The sequence below is a fragment of the Fundulus heteroclitus genome, chromosome 10, assembly GCF_011125445.2.
Source record: "Fundulus heteroclitus isolate FHET01 chromosome 10, MU-UCD_Fhet_4.1, whole genome shotgun sequence".
NCBI classification, from domain to species: Eukaryota; Metazoa; Chordata; class Actinopteri; order Cyprinodontiformes; family Fundulidae; genus Fundulus; species Fundulus heteroclitus.
This window is the reverse complement of record NC_046370.1, coordinates 20,276,289-20,300,083: the sequence shown is the minus strand read 5'-3', so window position 1 is coordinate 20,300,083 and position 23,795 is coordinate 20,276,289. Positions and strand designations below refer to the sequence as shown.

Here is a 23,795-nt window from a genome sequence, read left to right as displayed (position 1 = left end):
TCATCTTGTTACTGAAAAGTTCTTTATAAATACAGCCATTCCTTTGTGAGGACTGTGGAAAATGTTTTAGCACACAAGGACGTCTTGCACTCCACATAATAGTTCACACAGTAGTAAAGCCTTTAAGCTGTGATGTTTGTAGTAAAACATTTTGTAGAAATTCAGATCTTAAAGTACATTTGTGAATTCACACAGGAGAGAGACCTTTTGGGTGTGAAATATGTGGGAAAAGATTTTGACAATACTCATGTTAAGATACACATGAAAATTCATAATGGAGGGGAGTCTTTTGTCTGTCACATTTGAGAAAGGATTTCTTTTAAAACACAAGAGTTCACACCAGAGAGAAACCATTCAGTTGTAATGTCTGCAGCAAATGTTTTAGTGAAAAAAAACGTGCAGTAACAATTCATTTGAGAACACACTCATCAAACCACTCAGGAAAAATCTGTCCAGACTGAATTATTTATACCAATTGTAAATTAACTGCATATTATGTAATTTCTTTTTTTTATCAAAATGGCCTCACTACTACACTGTTAGTAATTTTTAGTACTAGTTTTCTTTTTCCCCCAATCATGCCACCTCTGAAAACAATGTTGTTTAAGTGATCCAGAATAATAAACTTATTTTTCTCAGATGAAGGTACATTCACTGAAACCAACAACTAAAATGATGTTGACAACATTTAAATGTTAAGCTCTTTCATGCATCAAGCTTTCATGTAAGCTTGTGTTAAAACACACAAGCTTGTTTCTCATCATCTTGTGTTTTTACCAATGACATAATTTAGGTACGTTAAAGCTGCATATTCCACAGTTACTGTTCACCCACTTCATAAACTCATTTCCCCATTCAGTTCCTAGTCAAATGCACAATTATTTAAAAGTTAAAAAGTAATGGGCTAATTTTTCATTTTGGATCACAAAAAACTTTGCAGAGTACATAATTGTGGGTGACACCTTAATATGATTGTCAACTAATAAACTGAACCCTGCTACCTTCAAAAGAATAATTGGTTATAATTTGTAATTGTCTAATTCTTGATTTATAATTTCGCTTATTATAGTAGATGCTGATCTACTATAATTAATCCCTTCCATTTTCCCATAAGTGTGCACTGGATCCATGAGCTTGAAATATTACAGGAATTGTTCTACAGTCCCACATATAAGGAAGTGCTTTATACCTCAATTTGTGGTGCTACAAACAGGTAGCGGAAAATGACAGTGACTTGCAGTAATCGGGTTGTGGTTAGCAGGGAAAATGCACCCCAACTACCCGAGTGTGCAGCCATCATGGTTTGTCAGCAGAGCTGTGCTGTTCCGAAAACTGTCGAGCACATTTGAAAGTAGGCTTATTCTTGATGAACTGGCAGAATTGAGGTCTACTCTCTTACTTAGAAATGTGTTAAAACCGCTTTTGTGACAAATTAATACTGTTTTCCATTTACTGTGGCTGTTGGTGCAATGCATTGTGGTATATCTTGCTGGCCCAAGTCCACAGATGAATGCATCAATGCATCCTCCATGAAATTGGCAGAGCAAGAAAATTGTAACAGTACTTGGACCCCCGTTGATGATGTTTCAAAAATATGTGAGTACACAAGTACAGACAAGTACCGTATTAAGATTCCAGTACCACTCTAGAGGTTGTTTGAAATTATCAGACTGCTATTTCACTGCAAAAATGGATCTAAAAATAAGTAAAATGTTCTTAAAATGAGTGTATTTGTCCTTGATTTGAGCCAGTAAATAAGATTATTTGCCAATGGAATGAGTATTTTGACACCTAAAATAAGATAATTAGACATCCTGCACTTGAAATAAGATGATGGAGATGAATTGTTCCTATTTCAAGTGCGAAAAATCTTATTCCATTGGCAAATCATCTTATTTACCTGCTTAAATCAAGGACAAATACACTCATTTTAAGAACATTTTTACTTATTTTAAGTCCCGTTTTTGCAGTGTTGCAGCGCTGCCGACACTGGTCAGAGATCCGCTGCTCAACACTGTAGCATTCCCAGATATACCACTGTTTAAAACTGTACTTATAAAAAAAGATGGGAACATTAGGACTGGCTACAAAATTTAAGATCAGTTCATAAATAAAACCAGGAAAGAACTTTTTAGTTTTAGTACTGTGCAAAATTACCCGAAAGGTAGAAATGATACACGTCTGTTGCTTACTATATTTGCATTGACCAGATCTTTGTCTACACTGTAATAAATATTGTGTATGTGCCAGAAGCATGTTTGTTATAAAACACAATTTATTTTAACTCAGAATGATTCTTTATTTCTTCCTCAGCTGTAAGATTTATCTGTATCAACAACATTTTGACAGGCAAATGGAAGCACAGACTGCCACACTAAAGTAAAGCAACAAAAATAATTGCAAGACTAAATTAAAGGTATCCATAAAGAGGGGCCCTAAATCAAATTACGCTTCTGCTGTGAAGATTCGGTGAACAACTCGTTATAGATGGTGGAAATATCACTTCTTACATACATCTGCTAACACAGGTGCACACATATCACATCTTATCGAGTCTTAAATCACAAAATCACTGCAGATAGTAAATAGTTTTGAGAGAGAAATTATATGGAATGACAGTCGGCTAAATAAGAAAATGTTAAACATCAGCTCTGATTAGCTTCCACTGTGTATTCCATCTATCAGACACAAAACTACCCACCTTCCTCTTCTGAGAAAAGACCACCATGACTCGATCCGTTGATTCTCTGTCGATGATCCGTAACTGTGGCTTGCTGAGCCAGCATAATGGTCCGTATGTGCATGACGGAGGGTGCACTGTATCGCTGCTAGAGTCCCATTTTCTGTTCAGAGGTCTGTTCGTAGTCTCATTGGTATCACACCAAGACTCTACACAGGATCTATAATTGTGAGTGATGATAGATGGATTGTTGTTTGTTGTTTCACAAACAAGCCACATCATCCTTCTTGAAAAGCCATCTATAAATCCTGAGAGGGCTAAGCCAAAGGGCTTCAGTTTGTCATAGCCATCTACATGCCATATATAATTGGGATCCATGGAGTGATACGTGCGTCTTGCAAACCTTCTGCGAGTCCTCGCAGCGATCCCTTGAGGAGTAAGTTGCCTCAACAGCCTCATAACGACATAACGCTTGACAGTCAGCTTGTGTTTTTGTTTTAGAACTTGCCACATGGTCCGATAGCCGAACAATTGTCCTGGTCCTCTCAGTTCGGTCATAATGGCATGCCTCACTTCAGGAAGTGGAGAGTAGTTGCATTGTCTGTACAGTCCATCTTCTTTTAAGTGTGTCTTCAGTGTACGCAAGCTAACATATCCAGTATCACCGCGTACGTATGTCCTGATTCAAAATATTCCTGGATAATAGCAGCTATGTTTGGGGCACTGACAACATTCGTGTTTTCAAAAACCCGCAAGAGGCAGAATGACTTCCGGTTCAAGGGTCAAACGGCGCAGTCATCCAATCAGCGCTGTCTCATGTTTTCCACTGGTACCTACCTTTTCCGGTTGGTTAATGTTGTTGTGTTTTCCTTAATGTTGTGTTTTGCTGAATTTTGTGTTTTCCTTAATGTCGTGTTTTGCTTAATGTGATTGTGTTTTGCTTAATGTTGTTGTGTTTTTCTTCATTTCGTTGTGTTTTTCAATATGTAGTAGTGCTTTTAGATTTGTAGTTGTAGTTTGCACTTCAGGGCCACCATAGATTGATGTCTCACTGCATGTTTCAATTTGTACTTTAGGAATAGCTAACCAACATCCAGAACACCTAAAGGTTCTGGAGGAAAATAGAAACAGTATGTAGGAAGAAGTGATTATAGAGACTGAGCAAAATAGGTAAATTACTTATAATGTGCCAGTTTTTGCCCAACAGAGAAATGCATTTTCATTCAGAGTCTAGACCAAGATACCCCAAACTTGAAAAGCAAATTTTACCTAATCACATTGAACTAAACTAAACCACATGAACGGGAGTAAAGAACAAAAAAAGTATAAGTCCCCACAGTCTAAAGAAGAGTTTTCTCTACTACTACAAGAATGTCACATTATGGTCACATTAGGCATAACATCTAAAACTATTGTGCGGTGACCAAATGGCCTTGATATGGAACTATAATTTTGGAGGTTTTGAGGATTTTCTCCTTAGTACGTGGAACATACCCAAAAAAATAACTATTTTCCTTCTGGTCTGTGAACATATTGTGACCAAGCTGAGATGGAGTAAGAGTAATTTCTGGATTTCCCGGATTCTATGATAAGCAGAAGTAAATTGATGTGTCAGTCTATTTAGAGGACATGAAACAATGTTAAATTCCTTAAAAATGCAACTGTTGTCCTATCCACATCAGGAACATGATGGATAGTGGCCCCGAGGATCCGCTTGGCCAATGTGATTCTTTTTTCTAATATAACTTAATGAAATTATATTAAACCGTCAATGGTCTACATCCATGTTATACTGACTGAAATTAAATTTCACAGCTTGATCCAAACCTTCAGGTTCTGAACTGATCAGAGCAGAAGGTGTGGAGCTGCAGGGCTGCAGGTGAACATGATGAGGGTAATTAGAGCAGCTGAGGCGCTGATATAAAGTCAGCTGCAGCCACAGAGCAGTTACAGCCCAAAGCTTTTCTCTTTCAGTGCTCAGCCTGGTCCACTTCTGCTGCCATCCCAGACGTCAACATGATTCTTCAGGGTGGTTTCAAGTAAGTTGTGCTGCATATTCCTCAGTGGTTCATGTGTTTGGTCTTGTTCTTACCAAGCATCCTTATCTCAACAGGAGCTCCTGGATTTGCTTGCTGCTCTTCAGCATTGCAGCTTGTGCTCCTGCAAAAAAAGGCAAGTAAGCTACACATGTTGGTTCTGAGTAACTGGATTAATCAGGAAAGGTGGTATGCTTCCCTCTGCCTGCTATGGTGGCAGAAGTAAGCTTTTCATCTAAAATCTGTTTCAGGACTAGTGGCTGAATTGTCTTGTCAACTGTATTGCCTGGTTTTGTGTTCTCAGGTCACCCTAATGCTGGCCATTTCTCTGGAGGTTCTGGCTACAGGAGAGTTAAACCTGGTTCTGCTGGTGCTTCCTTTGGTTTTACGTCTGGTGTTGGCTCTAATGTGGGATCTCCAGCTGCACAGGATGCAGGAATTTCCCAGATGATTGCTGGTCTGATGGGCCTGAGCCCCTACGGCAGCCGACCTCTCCTCCAGTTTCACTGGAGCTCTCCCCAGGTTCCTCTGGACATGGCTGAGAAACGTCCCGCGTACCCTTCATCCCTCATCATCCACTCCAACAACGGCTACCAGAGAGCAAGAGACTTCCGCTCAGACTCCAAATACACCAAGGAGACGTTTGACAACATTCCTCAACCTGGAAAACCACAGAACCCAGACTCTGGGTCTAAAGGACAGCAGCAGATGTAATGAGGTAAGGACTGATTACTATGAATTGTGGGACCTGCTGTTGTGATGCTGATACTTTGTCATCTGCAGGTGGAACTGGCTGAAATCTCTGACCTTGGAATCTAAAGATGATCTGAACAATAAACTTTAACAACTCACTCTTGTCTCTCCTCGAACATGGGTTTTTTTTTTTTTTTTTTTTGTGGAACACAAGGGTTTCACAATCAAACTAGATCCTCCCTCAGCCTGATGGTATAAGGTGATACATGTCAGTCTGCAACATAATGGGTCCCTGAACCTGAGGACGTAATATCACAGTCCAGTTTTCATTAGGTGTCGCCAAGAAAAGATGTAATCAGACTACATATTTCAGGCAATGGCTCACTCATAAGACAAATTAAATGGCTTTAGTAGCACCAGACAAATTTCAGTCTACCACGTCATGCTACCTATAGCTCCCTAATTGATCTCTAAAGAACTTGCAAAGAAGACTCTTGAGTGGTGTTGCGCCGTGTGTGTGTGTGTTTTTTTTTTTTTTTTTTTTTTTTTTTTAAATGAATAGCACAGATACCTGGCTGTGCAGTATTGGCCGATACCATCTGTTTGAAATTGAGGTGTATATGAAGAACTGCATACTACTGAGGGTAGTAGAACCTTTTTATTGCCTACCTGGAATGGGTGACAATAATTGAACTTTTGGCTCTCAAAGGCCAAAATAGTGCAACATTTGTGAAATTATAACAATACTATTTGGGGGAGAGAAGGGTGCGTTCAGTGAAATGCAAACATCAAAATGGTATCGGTGCCCTATTTGTTCGTACATACCAATGCCACCATTTTTAGTGCTGGATCTGGGAAATACTACTCTTAAGGAAAATTTGTTTTGTACCTACAATACTGTCTACTAGTGATGGATCGATGACGCGTATGACACATTGTCAAACTGTATTGATACTGTGTCATTGAATACTGACATCTGCTGGACCTTAAAAATCCCTACAGGCAACCTGGTTTACAGACTTAACTGACAGTGATTTGATGACCAAGTATACACAATACAATTTAAATCATGTTGCATTGTATTTTATATTTTCATTTTAATTAAACATATTTTTAGTCAAATGTGAACGAGGATTCTTGTGGACTGGCTTTTTTTTTACAATTTTTTTTGCAAAAACATGCGCACAGCGACACGGGTTTTGCTCTGAGCTCGACACATGCGCTGACGCATCGGTGTTGCCGGACCCATCAATACTGTCTACATCCCTTTCCAACAGAAGCTTTTTTTTTTCTGCTGAGGGGGTGTTATGTTCTTCTGACTTGACAATACCACATTAAGTAGTAAAGTTTAGACATTCCAGCTTTGGACAATAGATGACGAGTATATCAAACTTTTTGTAATTTCACAAATGAGTAAAAAAACTGAACTTGGCAAATAAGATTTTATGGGTGGGGTTTATGGAGCTAAATTGTCAGATCCTTTTATTGGTGCACAGTAAGCCTGACCTTCATTCTCATTAATGCACAATACAGAAGCTCTGAGTGAGATAGTGTTGCTGAAACCTGTAATCTGGCAGATTGCTGTTAAACAGAAAAACAAAATACCCAGTCAGGTGTTCTTGCTGTATTTTGAGCAATTTTCATCTTTGATAAACATACAATCCTGGTCTGACCAGCAAATCAAGAGATGTCATAGTAGGAAGGCAGACTTTCTCTAATCCTAAATTGTCCTTTTTACTGGTACATATAAAACTTGTCAGAGATTAAGTCTGCAGATATTGGATTAAAATTTAATTAGGCTGAAGATAAAAACTAAGAATTGAAATATCTACATAAACTATAAGTAGATTCGGCTGCGCTATTTACCAGCGGCTGACTGGCTGCGTTCCTTGGCAACGCAAGGCCTCAGTCAATCGTTCCCCCAAAATGTTTATGTGATGGACAGCTGTACTGGAACTGACTTTTCGATTGCAATGCAAATTGTAATTGACAATAAAATTTGATTGATTGAGGTAGCTATAAATAAACCAAACTGAGGCAGTACCCTGTCATAATAATCTGGGAAAAATTCAGTTTATTACATTTTTTGCATGATCCTTTTTTATATAAAATGTACAACTCGGACTACTTTACAGGTTTGAATAATAAAAATAAACTTTATAGAGAACACAGACACAAAGTAAAGACGCCAGCTGCCTGCTCCATAATACCTATGGTCAGGTAAAGCTCTACACCCGAAATATAAACAATGATTTACTGAACAGGGCGGATCTTCATGCTGATGGCCTTCAGGGAATACTCGTAGCCCTTCCAGTGAAACCACTCTACGCCCACGGCTCGGAAAATGCTGTGGGCGCCCCACAGGTAAGCACCGTTAGGGTTGGCGTAGTGACACGTTTTGTACCAGAAGGCTCCTTGGACCGACCTGGCACAGTTTCCCTCAGGAAGGTCGAACGTGGTGAATTTCTGTTCGCTGTGATACGTCAGAGAGTCTCCTGCAGAAACACAGAACGGCACTTTTTGTCACGTTGTTCTTGTGAGGGGGGAAAACAATGTTGGTTTGTTATCTGAGTATTTTACATTTAGTTTTACACTTAAATATTTTAATTTGTGCTGATCCTTCTTCATAACTTCTGTCTCTGACATGTTGGATAAATTTGCTAAGGAACTGTGGTCCTAATATTAACCCTTGCACTATGAAGGATCATTCTGTAAGCTAACTTGGCCCAAAAAAAAAAATCAAAATTGCAAACCCAGAAGGTGCCCCATTCCTGTTCTAGTTGTGCTCAGAGTCAAAGATAATCTGCTCCCCTTATGGTCTGAAAACCTTGGCCTCTCTTTTACAGCATGTATGTCGCTGCCAAACTTTCAGGCCTGTTTTTTCCCCCCTTAACTTCATCTGATCAGCTGTTTTATCTGAAACAAAGTAAAGCTGAAAAGTGCAGAGCTGCATTGTTCTGCTAATAGTGTCTCTTCACTGTAAAATTATCCATTGGGTGAGCTCTCCAGTGACCCACCTGCGCCTCCATCACTGAACCCCGACACATGCAGCTTGTAGCCGTCCGATTCGGAATCGACGGAGAACGTGGAGTAACGTGCGTGCACCTTGTTTCCTTCAAAGTCCTCCATGTCGACCAGCAGCTCATAGTTTTTCCTCTGAGTGAGGTGGAAGAGATTCTCCAGACCTTTTAAATCACATGGAAACGTGCAGAAAGTCATCTTTCACACATTTCTGGCCTGAAGGGGCGTTTCATGTTGGGCTCTGAGTCTCACCGAGCCAGTACTCTCCAGCGGCGTTCCCAAAGCCCGTCTTGTACTGATCCCAGGGCCGATAGAAGTTAACTGAGCCATCCATCCTTCTCTGGAACACCTGAAGGTGGTAAACAGGTTGAAATGAGCAACGCTGTATCCAGACAGTCTGACTGGCCAGTTCATCCTTTCCTCACAGATTAGACCTCATCATGTTTGTCTGTGTAAGGTTCATAAACTTTTTACCATTTGAAGCACACAGTTCATTTAAGATGTGTTATACATAAACACGGGGACTTGCATTGCATTAGGGTAACTTGGGACAGTACAGGTAAAAAGTAATTTAACCACTACCTTGAAAATTACATGATTTTGGTGATAAATCCCCCATGCTAGAGAGTATTGGCATCTGAGCTTTGCTATATAATCACATCTTTTTACACTTCTTTGCTTGCAAATAGTCTTATTTTTTAGATTAGATCTTTGTTGTCATTGTCACATGATCAATGAAATTAAAAGTGCCATCAGTCAGTGCTGATCTGTTTTATGCACAATTACACATACAGAGATTGTACATTATCAGGTACATTTCATTTAATCGGGGTAGGCCATATTTAATATCTGTACAGCTGTTTCTATGTCCCTCACTCGCTGCAGGCACACCTGTATTTCCCTACTGTGGGACAATAAAGGACTGTTCTATTGTATTTCACTCTAATCACAGAGTGCAGATGGGAAACCAATTGGCTGAACCGTGGAAACTGAATCTGAACTTGGGGAAAAAAGCCACGGATGCTCGGCTAAAGCAAGCAGAATTAGATCTCCAGTCAGACAAACCATTATTAACAAATCAGAAACACATACTTTGCAATTTAAACTAAGGAACTGATGAATTTCCAAAATCATGGAACCAGAAAAGTACCTAAGAGTATATTTGCAACTAAACATCAAAACAATGTGTCCACCGAGGCATGCCAATTATCAGCATGTGAATCATGGAGGGAGACAAATATGAACAACACTCACAGTCCACGCTCCTTCCAGAGAGTCCATGTCACAGTACACCTGCACACACACAGCAAAACCTTACGTTCAGCTCTGACTGCAGCTCACAAGAAGCCCTCCGAGGAAACACGCTGCTGCTCTGGGCCTTCCCTGTTCCCCACAGCAGGACGCAGAGCAGCGGATTTCTAACTCCTGACGGTGTGGGTGTGTACCTGGACAGCAGACGTGGCTCCGATCGGATAGATGGTGGAAACTCCGCTGGGTCGGCTGGGATTTCTGCTGTGAACGTCGCTGCAGTCCAGAGGAAGGACGAGAGGCGAGCAGAGGCTCATCCCGGGAGCCAGGAGGAGGAGAACCAGCAGCTGGAGTAAAGGAGCAGAGTTCAGGTTATTTTACCATGAAACATCATGCAGAGTGGGAGCAGCATGGTGGAGCTTCTCAAAGTCCATTCAGTGATCTGGAATCTACTGGGCGATGGTGTTGAAACAAGGAAAGAGCGTTCCAGGTAAAGTCTCTGCGTAAACTCACCTTCATCATGAGAAATACGTGGAAGTGAAATGATGAAGACTCATGTCTCTGAGCTGTACTTATATAGTGCCAGATAAATTAATTATTTACAAAACCACATTTGAAATGCCCAAGTTGAGCAATGAGACATCCATCAGAGAACACATTGTGGCTGATTAACTCAGTGGATAGACACTAAAGACAAATCTGCTTTCTACTATTACCAAACAGCGGAAAGTTTATGGCTGAAAATCAGACGCAACGTCAGGCACAGTGCGCAGCTAGAGGATCCAGCTGCTGCAAAATAAACGTTTAAATTATTTATACTGATCAAACATCTAAGAACTGAGTTTATCTGTCAACAGTTCACCTAAAGGGCGAACTGACTAGTTTTGAGATCTACGGTGATGTCTGAAAGAGGCATCTTCTTCCTAAAGCACACCCATTTGAGTCTGAACGGGATGAAATGATTGGGCCTTTATCAAGTTCATCTAAACCCTACAATAAAAAACAAATTCCACACCGGCATTATTTAGTCAACAAAGCTGAAGCCCAAATAGAAAAGTTGTACCTGAAAAATTAAGTGCACCTTATCAAATAAAAAGGCCATTGGGAAAAACACCATTATGAAATAAAAGAGGACTGTTTAAAGAATTACATTTTAAGATAAAAACTGTCTCAATAAGGTATTTTATTTTGAAACATATTAATCTTTCAATAAATAAAGTAGTTAAATGTTTTATTACACACATTTTCAAAGAATGAAAAACATTTCATACTGAGAAGATACTTTTATAAGCATTAAGTTATTTCACAATGTCATTGTCACTTTGAATATTTCTATCATATCTATTCAAGTGGACAGTAATTTCATAATGTTTTATTTATTTCATTTTGAGCACTATAACTGAGGCTCAGACATGTTTCTGCACAGCCCTCCTGAAGTCCCCAGCTCAGCACTTCAAGCTGACAGTGGCAATGATCCAGTCAAAGTCCAGATCTCTGTTTGTTTATGGAGCCACCTGCAACACGCAAAAACTCCTGCTTTGTTCAGGTAGTCATGAAGATATAATCTAGCGAGTCTCTTATTTTTATTCTTTCCTAATCCAAACAGCCAGAAAACTAAACAATACCATTTTCTAGTATGACTAAATTTTCCAGTTGTGTTAAAATTTTTACACGATAACTCATTCAGACTGTTCAGATGATCCAGGTAACAGGTTCTGATAAATATTCTAACTTCTAATAATCTAATGAAGCCAGTTAGGTGTTTGGAAAACCTTTTGGCTCACATTTCTGGAGGCAAGGGTCCCAGCTTGGTTTAACCAGAGCAGCTGCTGCCACTCCAGTATGGAGAAATTCAGCAGGTTTTCCCCTCTCAAGATGAGAAAACGTGAAATTTTCCCAACTTTCGTGTTCCTCGCTGACTGGGTATAAAATTACGGCAGATCCAGAGCAACATGCTTCCATAAGACATCACCCACTAAATGTGAGCAAAAAAACTGAGATAAAAGCATCTTCATCAGTCGTGTTCCAGCCTTCACACTGCAGCTGACGGGTCAAACTGGATGTTGTTGTGCTACTGGAGCTTTGCAGATTCTTGTTTTAAAAATGCTAAATTTTATTGATATTGCATATTTCTGTGGTTGTTTTTCCTGCCTGTCTCTGTGTTACCCTGCGATAAACCAGCGACCTGTCCAGGGTCTACCCCGCCTCTCGCCCGTTCATATCTGGAGATAGGCACCAGCTCCCCACGCGACCCAACAAGGGATAGACCTGTTAGAAAATGGATGGATGGATGGAGGAGAGTCACACCTGGAACATGATGGATAGTGGGCCTCGAGGATCCACTGGTTTAATGTGATTCTTTTTTCTAATATAACTTAATGAAAAAATATTAAACGGTCAATGTATTTTACATCCATGTTATACTGAATGAAATTAGATTTCACATCTTGTTCCAAACCTTCAGGTTCTGAACTGATCAGAGCAGAAGGTGTGGAGCTGCAGGGCTGCAGGTGAACATGATGAGGGTAATTAGAGCAGCTGAGGCGCTGATATAAAGTCAGCTGCAGCCACAGAGCAGTTACAGCCCAAAGCTTTTCTCTTTCAGTGCTCAGCCTGGTCCACTTCTGCTGCCATCCCAGACATCAACATGGTTCTTCAGGGTGGTTTAAAGTAAGTTGTGCTGCATATTCCTCAGTGGTTCATGTGTTTGGTCTTGTTCTTACCAAGCATCCTTATCTCAACAGGAGCTCCTGGATTTGCTTGCTGCTCTTCAGCATTGCAGCTTGTGCTCCTGCAAAAAAAGGCAAGTAAGCTACACATGTTGGTTCTGAGTAACTGGATTAATCAGGAAAGGTGGTATGCTTCCCTCTGCCTGCTATGGTGGCAGAAGTAAGCTTTTCATCTAAAATCTGTTTCAGGACTAGTGGCTGAATTGTCTTGTCAACTGTATTGCCTGGTTTTGTGCTCTCAGGTCACCCTAATGCTGGCCATTTCTCTGGAGGTTCTGGCTACAGGAGAGTTAAACCTGGTTCTGATGGTGCTTCCTTTGGTTTTACGTCTGGTGTTGGCTCTAATGTGGGATCTCCAGCTGCACAGGATGCAGGAATTTCCCAGATGATTGCTGGTCTGATGGGCCTGAGCCCCTACGGCAGCCGACCTCTCCTCCAGTTTCACTGGAGCTCTCCCCAGGTTCCTCTGGACATGGCTGAGAAACGTCCTGTGTACCCTTCATCCCTCATCATCCACTCCAACAACGGCTACCAGAGAGCAAGAGACTTCCGCTCAGACTCCAAATACACCAAGGAGACGTTTGACAACATTCCTCAACCTGGAAAACCACAGAACCCAGACTCTGGGTCTAAAGGACAGCAGCAGATGTAATGAGGTAAGGACTGATTACTATGAATTGTGGGACCTGCTGTTGTGATGCTGATACTTTGTCATCTGCAGGTGGAACTGGCTGAAATCTCTGACCTTGGAATCTAAAGATCTGAACAATAAACTTTAACAACTCACTCTTGTCTCTCCTCGAACATGTTTTTAAGGTGGAACACAAGGGTTTCGCAATCAAACTAGAACCTCCCTCAGCCTGACAGTTGTAAGGTGATGCATGTCAGTCTGCAACATAATGGGTCCCTGAACCTGAGGAAGTAAAATCACAGTCCAGTTTTTATTAGGTGTATCAGACTACATATTTCAGGCAATGGCTCACTCTGAAGAAAGCAGACTTGTTTTGGATCACTTTACAACTGAAGCTGAAGAAGAAAAAATAATTTCTGCTGGGGAGGGGGTTTCCATGTGCTTCTGATTTGACAATTCCACATCAAATGGTGGGGTTCAGACATCCCAGCTTTGGGCAATAGATCAGTATTTCACTTTGCAGACTAAAACTTTTTAATTTCACAAATGAGTAAAAGACACAACTTGGCTTCATTCTCATTATTGCACAATACAGAAGCTCTGAGTGAGATGGCGTTACTGAAACCTCTAATCTGGCAGATTGCTGTTAAACGGAAAAACAAAATACCCAGTCAGGTGTTCCTGCTGTATTTTTGAGCAATTTTCTTTTTTGATAAACATACAATCCTGGTCTGACCAGCAAATCAAGAGATGTCATAGTAAAGTAGACTTTCTCTAATCCTAGATTGTCCCTTTTACTGGTACATAAAAACTCTTTGTACCAGTAAAAGAATCAACCGCATTTTTGTCAGAGATAAGGTCTGTAGAAATTAGATTTAAAAAGTTTCAACATGTTCTAAGATCCTTATGAAAATGGGTGAAGTTTTCACAGTAAGGGCCCTAAAATTATGGAGTAGATTAGCAATCCATGTACACAAAGCTATCCAAGACATTTAAATCAATTCTTGAACTAATTTTTTTTTTTTTTTTTTTTTTTTTTTTTTTTTTTTTTTTGGTAGAATAGACCTTTGGTTAATTTAAAGATAAACGTTGAAATTCTTTCCACCCCATTAACCGATCACAAAGCAAATCAACATTTCTCTGATCCCATCTTCCAGCCGCCCACATATCTCATACTGGAAATGTAATAGTTCTATTTGATCTCATGAAACGGTCAGTTTTAAGGCCAAAAATCTGATTAAAACTTTATGGAATGAAGCGCAGGCTGAATAAATATATGGTACGTAGTGGGAACTTCTAAAATTCGGATTAGGGAATTTTTTTTTTTGGAAATTTTGCAGTGATCTTGCTGAGTAAAAAAGATCTGATGAAGTGAAGGTGATTTCTAAGATAACCGCCCTCTCTTCTATTTCTCCTGATAAAATGTCACCCGCAAAAAGAGTGGAATTATGAGTGCCAAAACTAACTAGATAAGTGTCATCAAATTAAGGCTGACGGGGCCCATGTTAGATCCAGAAGACAGTGGATTGTGGAGGGGAGAACAAAACTCTGGATATTTCTATAATGCAATTCATCAGCTCTTATTAGATAATGTGTGTAATGATCCAGCTAAAATTGTTAACGTCTGCTCCAACTTTCATAAAGACCTAAACAACTCCAGGTATTGTGATAATACTAACAAGTTTTTAATTCTTTGACAGACACTAAGCAAGTCAGTGCTGATGACCGAGAATTTTGCGATCGTCCCATCACTTTAAAAGAAGTATTAGATTCAATCGATAGTCTGAAGAACACTAATTTGCCTGGAACTGATGGTTTGCTGTCTGAATTTTATATAAAAAAAAATTCTCCAAAGAACTCGCTCCCTTCTTATTGGCGGTATATATCAATTATATGTTTTTAAGACAATATTTATAGCAAATTCAAACTTTACTTATGTTTAATTTGGGATTACAAATTACAAGAAAGAACTGTCTAGCCATTTTCTTTTATGTAATCTTATTTTATTGTTGTCCAAATTTTATATTTACAAATGTAGGGTTATTATGATCAAACCATGAAGTGTTTATTTTATAAAAGAAGCAGATCAATAACAGAAAAGCTATTAAAACTGTGACCTTATGTTCCAAATTCAAAATATTTCTGTAATCTTTATACGTGTTGATACATGTAACTGTTTTGTATTAAACCCCTGGCGATTGCTCGTGTCCCCCTCATAATATCCTGTTACGTGATTGTCTTTGTATGTTGCAAAGAATATTCTAATAGGGTTTTTTTTTTTTAAGTATGAGCGGAAGCTGCAACCAGGTTGAGAAGGTTATTTTTTAACAACTTTATTGAGCAGAACACTAATTACACGTTCAAACAAGAATCTCCATTTTGCATTCTTACAAAAAAGAGAAACAAAATAGTTATATACAGGTGATCAACTTAACTTGTGCAAGGCAAGGTTGAAAAGAAGGTTCCCTCCACTCTGAGAACTCCCTGCCTGCACACTAATACCGCCCCCTTGTGGCCAACTCCACAAACACATCTATCATGTAATAATTACTTGTCAAAGTCCTACTTTTATTCTTTTATTGGAGTGCTACTAAAAGTGAAAATAACCCATTATCATTATAAAATAAACTAATGTAACTGCACATTTTGTGTGCATCACACAGACAATCCATTTACCAGACCGCAACAGGCTTAAAGCTTCAGGACATAAAGACTGCAACACATTAATTTGGAACAAGGTGTCTTAACTCTGGAGGAATTGCGTGGAGCTGCACCTGGTAATGGGGAAGCTTTTTGGATGTGACGTTGCCTGGGCATGGAGGAGAGCATGAACAGATGCATATGTTTGTATGATGACTGGAAGCACAAGGATGGAAGCAAGTGGTGGCTCACCATTTCAGTCATTGATTGGGCAAATTACAACCCAATTATAGAAATAATCGAGAGAGCAGCTTCCATAGGACTTTTTGTGTTAACTCCCCTGACATGGGCAGTCCAAATCTAGCTAGTTGGCGGCTTTTTGGAGTGGGCCACAATAAAACATTTGTCCAACAGCCAGCAAGACCAAATAAAAGGTGGGAAAAATGTTGACAAAATGTTGAGAACCACATGAGGTCTTCAATCTGGACCAGAAAACTGAGCAGCGTTTCCCAACTAGGACTGGTACATCCTTCCGCGAGCTTTCAAATGCCATGAATATTCTAGATAAAGAGACAAGTCTGTTAATAGGCGTGCTGCCTTCATGTCATGATGTGCAAAGAAAAAATAAACAGCTTTATAAAATGCTAAAATAATATAAAACAAATGCATTTGATGTCCTGCAGTAAATACCAACTGTGTGAACTTTGTGTGGTGTTAAAGTGTTGTTCAAACAGCTTGATTCAGCTCTTATTTTGGAGGACAGAAAATGACATCTTGTTCCCTTGGTGATTCTGTGTAACATGCTTCAGCAGCTCATTCAAGTCAGTGTTGAAGCCGTCTTGCTTCCTCGGGTCCGTTGAGTCGTGTGCAGGACTTAGTTTAAAAGTGCAATAGAAACTCGGCCAAGAAATCAGAATTCAAGTTTCGCCTTTGCAAAGGGAGAGAAGTTGCACCAGCCAACACCTGCAGAGCAAACAACTCTGCTGTCTTCCTTGTGCAGGCTCTTTTTATTCACTTCAAAGGGGAGGGTCTCACAGAGTTACATGAGCGAATGACACACACCTTAACACTACCTCTGGGGTTGCTTCTATGGATTTGCTTCTTCAGCAGCCCGCTGCACTGGTTCTTCCGGTCATCGAGCCGCGGACCGCAACTCAAACCTGTTGTTACCAACATGTGTGCATAATCCAGTCTTCATACCAACAGGCACGGACCGTAACCTGTTCAGAAACCTGTCATGCAAATTCAATTTATCTTACCAACAGGCGTGGTTTTGAAGCTTTCTGCCAGCTATCTTAAAAAGCATATTAAAACATATAAACCCACGTTAAACATTCATAAAAGTGTAAGAAACGGATCAAAGTTAATTCATTACACATCAGGCTAGTGTGTTTATCTGAAAAAAAGTAAATAATGACTAATCTTCCCAATCAGTTTTCTGTAGGCTACTGTTAATATCCCCATTCATGCTGTGGTCGTTGATGGATTGTATGTAAAATAATCTATAAATCAAACTAAATTAACCATTTCAATCACACGTAACAAAAGATGAACATGTTTTTAGTTGAGTTTGCTTATTAACTTGAATTAAAAATTATTTAATGATTGCAGACACAGCCACAAGTAGAAACTGTCCTGAAGAATCACATTGTCCTCTGTGTCCCTGTCAGTTTGAGCCTCCCTTCTAGGCAAGGTAAATTTATTTGTATAGCACATTTTCAGTACAAAGACAATGCAAAGTGCTTTACATGAATAAAATATAGGAAAATAAAACAGAATAAAAGCAAGTTGAAACAAAATAAAACATGGAAAAATATAAACTAAAAGCAAATATTAAAAACAGGACAACAAGATTGAACCAATGATGTTTCAGTAAAACGGTTCAATTAGAACAGTTGAAGGCAATCCTAAACAAATGTGTTTTTATTCTTGATTAAAAGAACTCAGGCTTTCAGCTCTTTTACAGTCTTCTGGAGGTTTGTTCCATAAAAGTGGAGCATAGGAACTAAATGCTGCTTCTCCGTGTATACACACAGTCAGTCTCACTGGAAATAATTTTAAGCTCAGACATCTACAAAAAAACAACAACCCAAAAACAATTATAAACTTTTTTTTATTTCAAACTGCGCCAGATATCTTAAACGGCTGAATTAGCTGAAATAGACCCGTTTAAATCCGTCCAGACCCGTGCTGCATTCATACCTGATGGTTAACGTGAATAATTTACTAAAACTGGCTACATGAAATGTCACAGTTGACCTATTTTAGTACGGGGAAGCCAGCTAAAGCTTTAAAATGCCAATTTATTTAGTAATTTCTACCATTTACCGGAGAAAATGACTGTGAAACACCGAGGATGAACTGCAGTCCACGCTGGGAAATGTTTGTAGCTGCATGACCCACGTGACTTCCGCATTCCATCCTTTCAATAAAAGTCTGTGGGAGTGTCGCCCATAGACATATATAAAGAGTAGACCCCGCATCGACCGCTCTCGCCTATAGGCGCTGACGAGATTTAGCGGCGCCATCTTGGGGCGGTCGACAACTCCGCTCAGTCCAATGTGTTAACCAGGTGCAGAATCAATTTTAATCAACTATAACTCGTTTAATGTTGAACTAATTTTCACATTTGTTTTGCTTAAAACGTTAAAACTATAGCTATTATAACAAATGGTCCAGTGCGTTTAAATAATCTTAGTGGGGTTAAAATAAATAGAATATTCTGACAGGATGTATGTTTCAAAACACAGCCACTCACAAATTTTTATACGTTTTTTTATTACTATATAAACAAACACATTTGTACATGTACACACACACACACACACACACACACACACACACACACACACACACACACACACACACACACACACACATATATATATATATATATATATATATATATATATATATATATATATATATATATATATATATATATATATATATAGTTTCCTGACGTCAGCAAGATTCCTCACCTGACAGCGCAAGCACCACCAGATGATCAAACCCAGGTGGGAGCAGCTCAGATCAGACCAGCATTATAATTATATATATATATATATATATATATATATATATATATATATATATATATATATATATATATATATATATATATAATTCACCAATGCCTAAAGCTCTGATGCCTTCACGGAGTAGATGCAATTTTGGAGAGACTAAGTCACAAAAACTTGGACGTGTAGACCTGTATCTCTCTACCTAATATTATAAAAATAATAATAAAAAAGCCCAGACGTCAATAGTCCGTCGATTTAAACAAAGATAAGCCGCACAGTGCTGATGTATCATTAGTGTGTTCAGCTTGAATCAGCAGGTTAGGGTGGCAGGTCGACCGCCCCAAGATGGCGGCCGTAATTCCTGCGCCGCGACAGTCAATGCGGGGTCTACTCTTGTATTATGTCTATGGTGTCGCCGCTCTCTCAGTTGTATCACTCTGGGCCTAGCTAGTTACTGTGAGCCTCCACCAAGAAAGAAGCAGAATATCGTCAGCAGAACAGCTCTGAAAGTCTGTTTCAACAAGAAAACTACAAATGAAGCCCCTTGCTGACAATGGCAGAAGACAACCTGCTGGTGAGAAGAAAGTTGCATTTCTGGAGGTTCTGCTGTTAGCTTTCTGCAGCTGCACAACTCAGAGGATGACGTTTACTTGTGTGTTTGTTTTCTCTCAGATAGACTTTTAGTTTTGACTGGTGACTAGCTATATTTTTTTATTTAACTAATACATATCCTGTAGAGGTACAAAGAAAAGTGCAACAAGCTAAGTTACTAAATCAACTAAAAAAAAAATATATATATAGAATACAAGTCCCTGGGATTTTGGTGATAAAGAACAACAGTAAGGCATATAAAAGGTAATGGAGCAAGTACTTAAAATAAAAGATGTCTAGATATGTTTGCAGATATTTTTTTGCAAACACTGATTTAAGAAGTCTCAGTGAGGAGTAATACATTGTAAAATTGTTTAAGAAAGCATCAAAACAAGGGACAGAGCCTCCAACAGTGTATGTGGTATGTTATGCAATTATACCTGTTTGATTATGAATAATTATTATCAATTAGAATTGGCAATTATAAGCTATAATATGTCGTTCAAAATTAAAGGATAGTTTATAACAAAAAAATAAATTCAGATGGTTGTGATCAAGGGCCATGAGCCTGAAATAATTAGCTCTAACAATTGGCTTATTAACAGTTATTAACGTATTTAGCCCGGAAAAAGGGTTTCTAGACAGTTGTTGATTAGGTTAGACTTGTCCAGCAAACGTTGACAACTTTAACTATAATTGCAATTGGAGTTTTAACCGTTACTCATTCACCACAAGCCAATGAAAAATGTCTCAGTAAATTCAGTTATTAACTCAAAAGGAGATAATTTGGTAACTTTTAGAGACCAGTTAGAGACCGGTTTCTGTCACTCACCAGTGAACCTTGTTGCCGCATCCTCAGGCTGAGATCCAAAGACGATGAGCTGTGCAATATCAATCTCCTTTTTTTTTTTTTTAGGAGCCACACAAGTAAAGAGATCTCTTTTTTTCTCTTTTTACACCCATGTAGTGATATTTTATGCCTGGGCAGAACATATCACGAATAGTTTTAATGCTTAAGCAACCTTTATTAAGCAAAAGGTTGCTATTAAATTTCCAAATAAGGGCTGAAGGTCATTTACATTTAGTCAAAGAGAGGAACAAGGTAACTCAGGCAATGGTCAGTTAAAAGGGACGGTGATATTTCACAGCTTAAAACATTATTTGTCATATTGTGAGGAATTAGCCAATAGTTTAGCCTTGAATACTGGCCATTTATGGAGGAATTGAATCAGGTGTATTGTATTACATCAGGATTTCTTACCCGTCATCAATCTGTCAGATTATTACTGGAGACCAAGTTCTCAAAAATATTATTGAAGAGAGGATGCTGGCCTCTAGAGGGGAGATGATCATTGAATCTATCTGGAGCTACATCAAAATCACCTCTTATGATAACCTGATCAGTAAAATACTTCAGCTTCCACTGTATTTTCTCAACCAGGTCTGCATAAAATATTTGTCTCTTGTCGCTTTGCTATTATAAACATATACACATACTAGAATTATCTATATTCCGTCAGTTTCCTCTATAACAGTAACCCAATGACAATTTGTCTCACTGATATTCTCCAAAATGGAGCCTAGAAACCTATAAAATAAGGATCATAACTCCAGCAGAATGAAATGTGTCATGACTGAAGTAAATTAAATCACCCCATTGAAGTTTCCAAAATTTTGTCCCGCAGTGGGGAAATTCGGGTGTGACAGTGCCAAACACATGGATGGTTATACACAATTATTAGTAATGAAAAAAGAATAAAGAATAAAAAAGTAAACCTGTCTAATGTAAAGTTAGCTCTAAACAAAATCCACCAAGAGTAGAATATAAGGGTAAATATCAACCAAATAAGGGTAAATATTGACTGAAGTAAATATTGTTTAAACATGGTTTTTGTTGAATGTTTTCATTTTGTTTTGTTTTTTGTTTTTTATTTGCACTTAACTTTTAACAGCCATTCCAAAAAAAGTAAAAAAAAAAAAAAGTAAAAACCAAATCAACTGGACCATTACTAAGGGGTGGACCTGTTTCGGTTGAATTTGCATGTTATCTAAGCCATTACAAAGCCTTTGTTAGGCAGTAGTATAAAGCTTGTTACTCCACATTACTCCAGACTTTTTGAATTGAGAAAGCTTCCTGGAGAGGAGGCGAAATGTCTTCAACTACAAAAACAAGTCCAGTTGCTTTGTTTTTTACTTCTTTTTTTTTTTACTTATTTTGGAATGACCATGGCCTGGATGACTGAGAATCTTCACCAGCATTTTTAACAGCCATTTTATGAGTAAATAAACCTTTTTTGAAAGGTGTTTAACAAATACCCTATACTTACAATCCTAACACATTTCTTTCTATACTCACAATAAACACAGCTGGGTTGAAGTATTAGCACATATGTCCACGTGTTTCCTGCAGAGACTCCTGACCTGTGCAGTTCCAGCTCGGACCAGCAGAACCTTGCATGTCCCCACATAAAGAAGGAAGAGGAGGAACGGTGGGTCAGTCGGGAGGGAGAGCAGCTTACCGTGAAGAGGGAAGAGGAGGAGAAACCTCAGTTGTCAGAACTTCGTCACATCAGAAGTGAAGCTGGCAGACAGAACGAAGCTCCAACTCTCCGTTCAGCTAAACAGATGAAAACCGAACCTTATGTATCAGAACCACACTGGAAGTCAGATCCAAATACTCCTTTACATCCAAATAGTGAAAAGTATTCTTCAGACTCTCCTGAGACTGATGATGATGATGATGATGATGATGATGACGACAACAATCTGTCAGGTTCAGGATCGGAAAACAAAGACAGTGATGAAGAATGGGGGGAAACCAGAATTCGTCAGCCAGGTGTAAACAGGAAACCGGGAGGTAAAACTGCCCAGAAATCCTTCAGCTGTTCTGAGTGTGGTAAACAGTTTGTGAGGAAGCAGATGTTCCAGAAACACATAACAGATCATTCAGAAGATAGGGCTTCCAGGCGTTCGGTTGAGAAGAAACCCTCAAGAAGAAAGCAGGGCGTCGATTCGCAGATGGGACTCAAAGCTGGCAGAAAATCTTTCTCTTGTGAAAGTTGTGGCAAAACCTTTCAGAAACAATCTGCTCTCAGGTCTCATATGAGAATCCATCGTGGCGCACAAACACTCTTTTGTGCAGATTGTGGAAGGACCTTTCGCCATCACCATCATTTTGAGTGTCACCTGAGAATCCACACTGGAGAAAAACCCTTTGCCTGCGAAAAATGCGGTAAAAGATTTAGCCAGAAATATTGTCTTACCGTTCACATGGCATCCCACACAGGAAACAAACCCTTTGCGTGTGAGCTATGTGACAAAAAGTTTTCCACAAACGGAGCCCTGAGGACGCACGCGACCATCCATAAAGGAGAGAAACCATTTGCATGCAGCGAGTGCAACAGACGCTTCAGACTCAAAGGCGATCTAAAAGCCCACATGATAACCCACTTAAAAGTGAAACCCTTTGGCTGTGGTTATTGCGGCACCAGATTTACTTATAAAGGAAGTCTGCTCCAGCATGTTAGGATCCACACCGGGGAGAACCTGGTGTCGTGTGATAAGTGTGGTAGGAAGTTTTTCCGGAAGGATCACCTCCTAAAACACATGCTGGTTCATGCAAAAAAGGAGAAATCTGGAAAGGGGAGCTTTGCCTGTAAGGAATGTGGAAAGAGGTTTGTTCAGAAGTCGCATGTAAAAAGACACATGGTTGTTCACACCGGGGAAAAACCATTCAGCTGCGACCATTGTTTGCATAAGTTCACGCGACTGGAAACGCTGAGGATGCACAAACTGAGATTTCACAGTAAATAGGGACTGCTTGCTGTGAGAACTTCAGAAAGATTTACTGTGAAATAGGGATGCAAAACTGGCTGTTGTATTGTATTTGTTCTTGTTTTATTGGCTGTTTTATTTTACTTGTTCTTTTGTACTTCCTATAGTAATTTTTAAGAAATTAGATTTTTGGAAATTTTTATATTTGTAACTGTTTTTTACTGTATGTTTTTAATGTGGACCCCAGGAACACTAGCTGTTTGCCATGGCAACAGCTAATGGGGATCCTTAATAAAAATTACAATTACAAACAAATAATCGACTTATGTTTAATTGTCGATTAATGGTTAATTGGATTAAAGTTTGTTCCACCCGATTAACTGAAGAAAAACACATGATGCTTAAAACACTGTTGAAGGTGTGGGATTTTGTGGGGATTTTTCATTTTTCATACATTTTATTCGCATCAACTTATTTGTTTCTATTCAGTAACTTAATAGGTTTCTGTGATGTTATATTTTATAAATTTGTCCAAGTTTAATAATGTGAGAAAACCACAGTCTCTTGTTTGTTCAGTCAGTATTTAATACAGGTGTCACAACTAACATAAAATATAATACTGTGCCTCTTTAATCATAATTGAAAACTAAAGTTTTGTAAAAACAACAACAAAAAACAATCAAGGCACTCTCTTTCTGCCCCAAAGGCGCTGAATTATAACTTTGGAGT

The 23,795-nt window shown here is 39.0% G+C and overlaps 2 protein-coding genes across 2 annotated transcripts; one reads left to right on the top strand and one right to left on the bottom strand.

Moving 5' to 3' along the window:
* Window positions 1-7,491: 7,491 nt before the first annotated feature.
* On the bottom strand, window positions 7,492-10,274 carry LOC118564375 (microfibril-associated glycoprotein 4-like). The gene is made up of 6 exons (XM_036142309.1): window positions 10,192-10,274; window positions 9,876-10,025; window positions 9,685-9,723; window positions 8,683-8,779; window positions 8,427-8,594; window positions 7,492-7,904 (listed from the first exon to the last, which is right to left on the bottom strand). Exons 1-6 carry the CDS (start codon window positions 10,198-10,200, stop codon window positions 7,663-7,665), a joined length of 705 nt encoding a protein of 234 aa, XP_035998202.1. The 5' UTR covers window positions 10,201-10,274; the 3' UTR covers window positions 7,492-7,662.
* An 8,842-nt stretch (window positions 10,275-19,116) lies between these two features.
* LOC105939454 (gastrula zinc finger protein XlCGF57.1) lies at window positions 19,117-23,620 on the top strand. The gene is made up of 2 exons (XM_012881609.3): window positions 19,117-19,275; window positions 21,703-23,620. The coding sequence occupies exons 1-2, from the start codon at window positions 19,236-19,238 to the stop codon at window positions 23,103-23,105; spliced, it is 1,443 nt and encodes a 480-aa protein (XP_012737063.3). The 5' UTR covers window positions 19,117-19,235; the 3' UTR covers window positions 23,106-23,620.
* Window positions 23,621-23,795: the final 175 nt, after the last annotated feature.

Excerpts from the sequence above, each read along its gene's own strand:
- LOC118564375 (XM_036142309.1), bottom strand. Across the intron at positions 8,780-9,684 it reads CTCTGGAAGGAGCGTGGACT|GTGTTCCAGAGAAGGATGGA; the intron begins GTGAGTGTTGTT and ends TACCACCTTCAG. Across the intron at positions 7,905-8,426 it reads GTTCAGTGATGGAGGCGCAG|GAGACTCTCTGACGTATCAC; the intron begins GTGGGTCACTGG and ends GTGTTTCTGCAG.
- LOC105939454 (XM_012881609.3), top strand. The coding sequence starts at position 19,236 with ATGAAGCCCCTTGCTGACAATGGCAGAAGACAACCTGCTG. Across the intron at positions 19,276-21,702 it reads TGGCAGAAGACAACCTGCTG|AGACTCCTGACCTGTGCAGT; the intron begins GTGAGAAGAAAG and ends TGTTTCCTGCAG.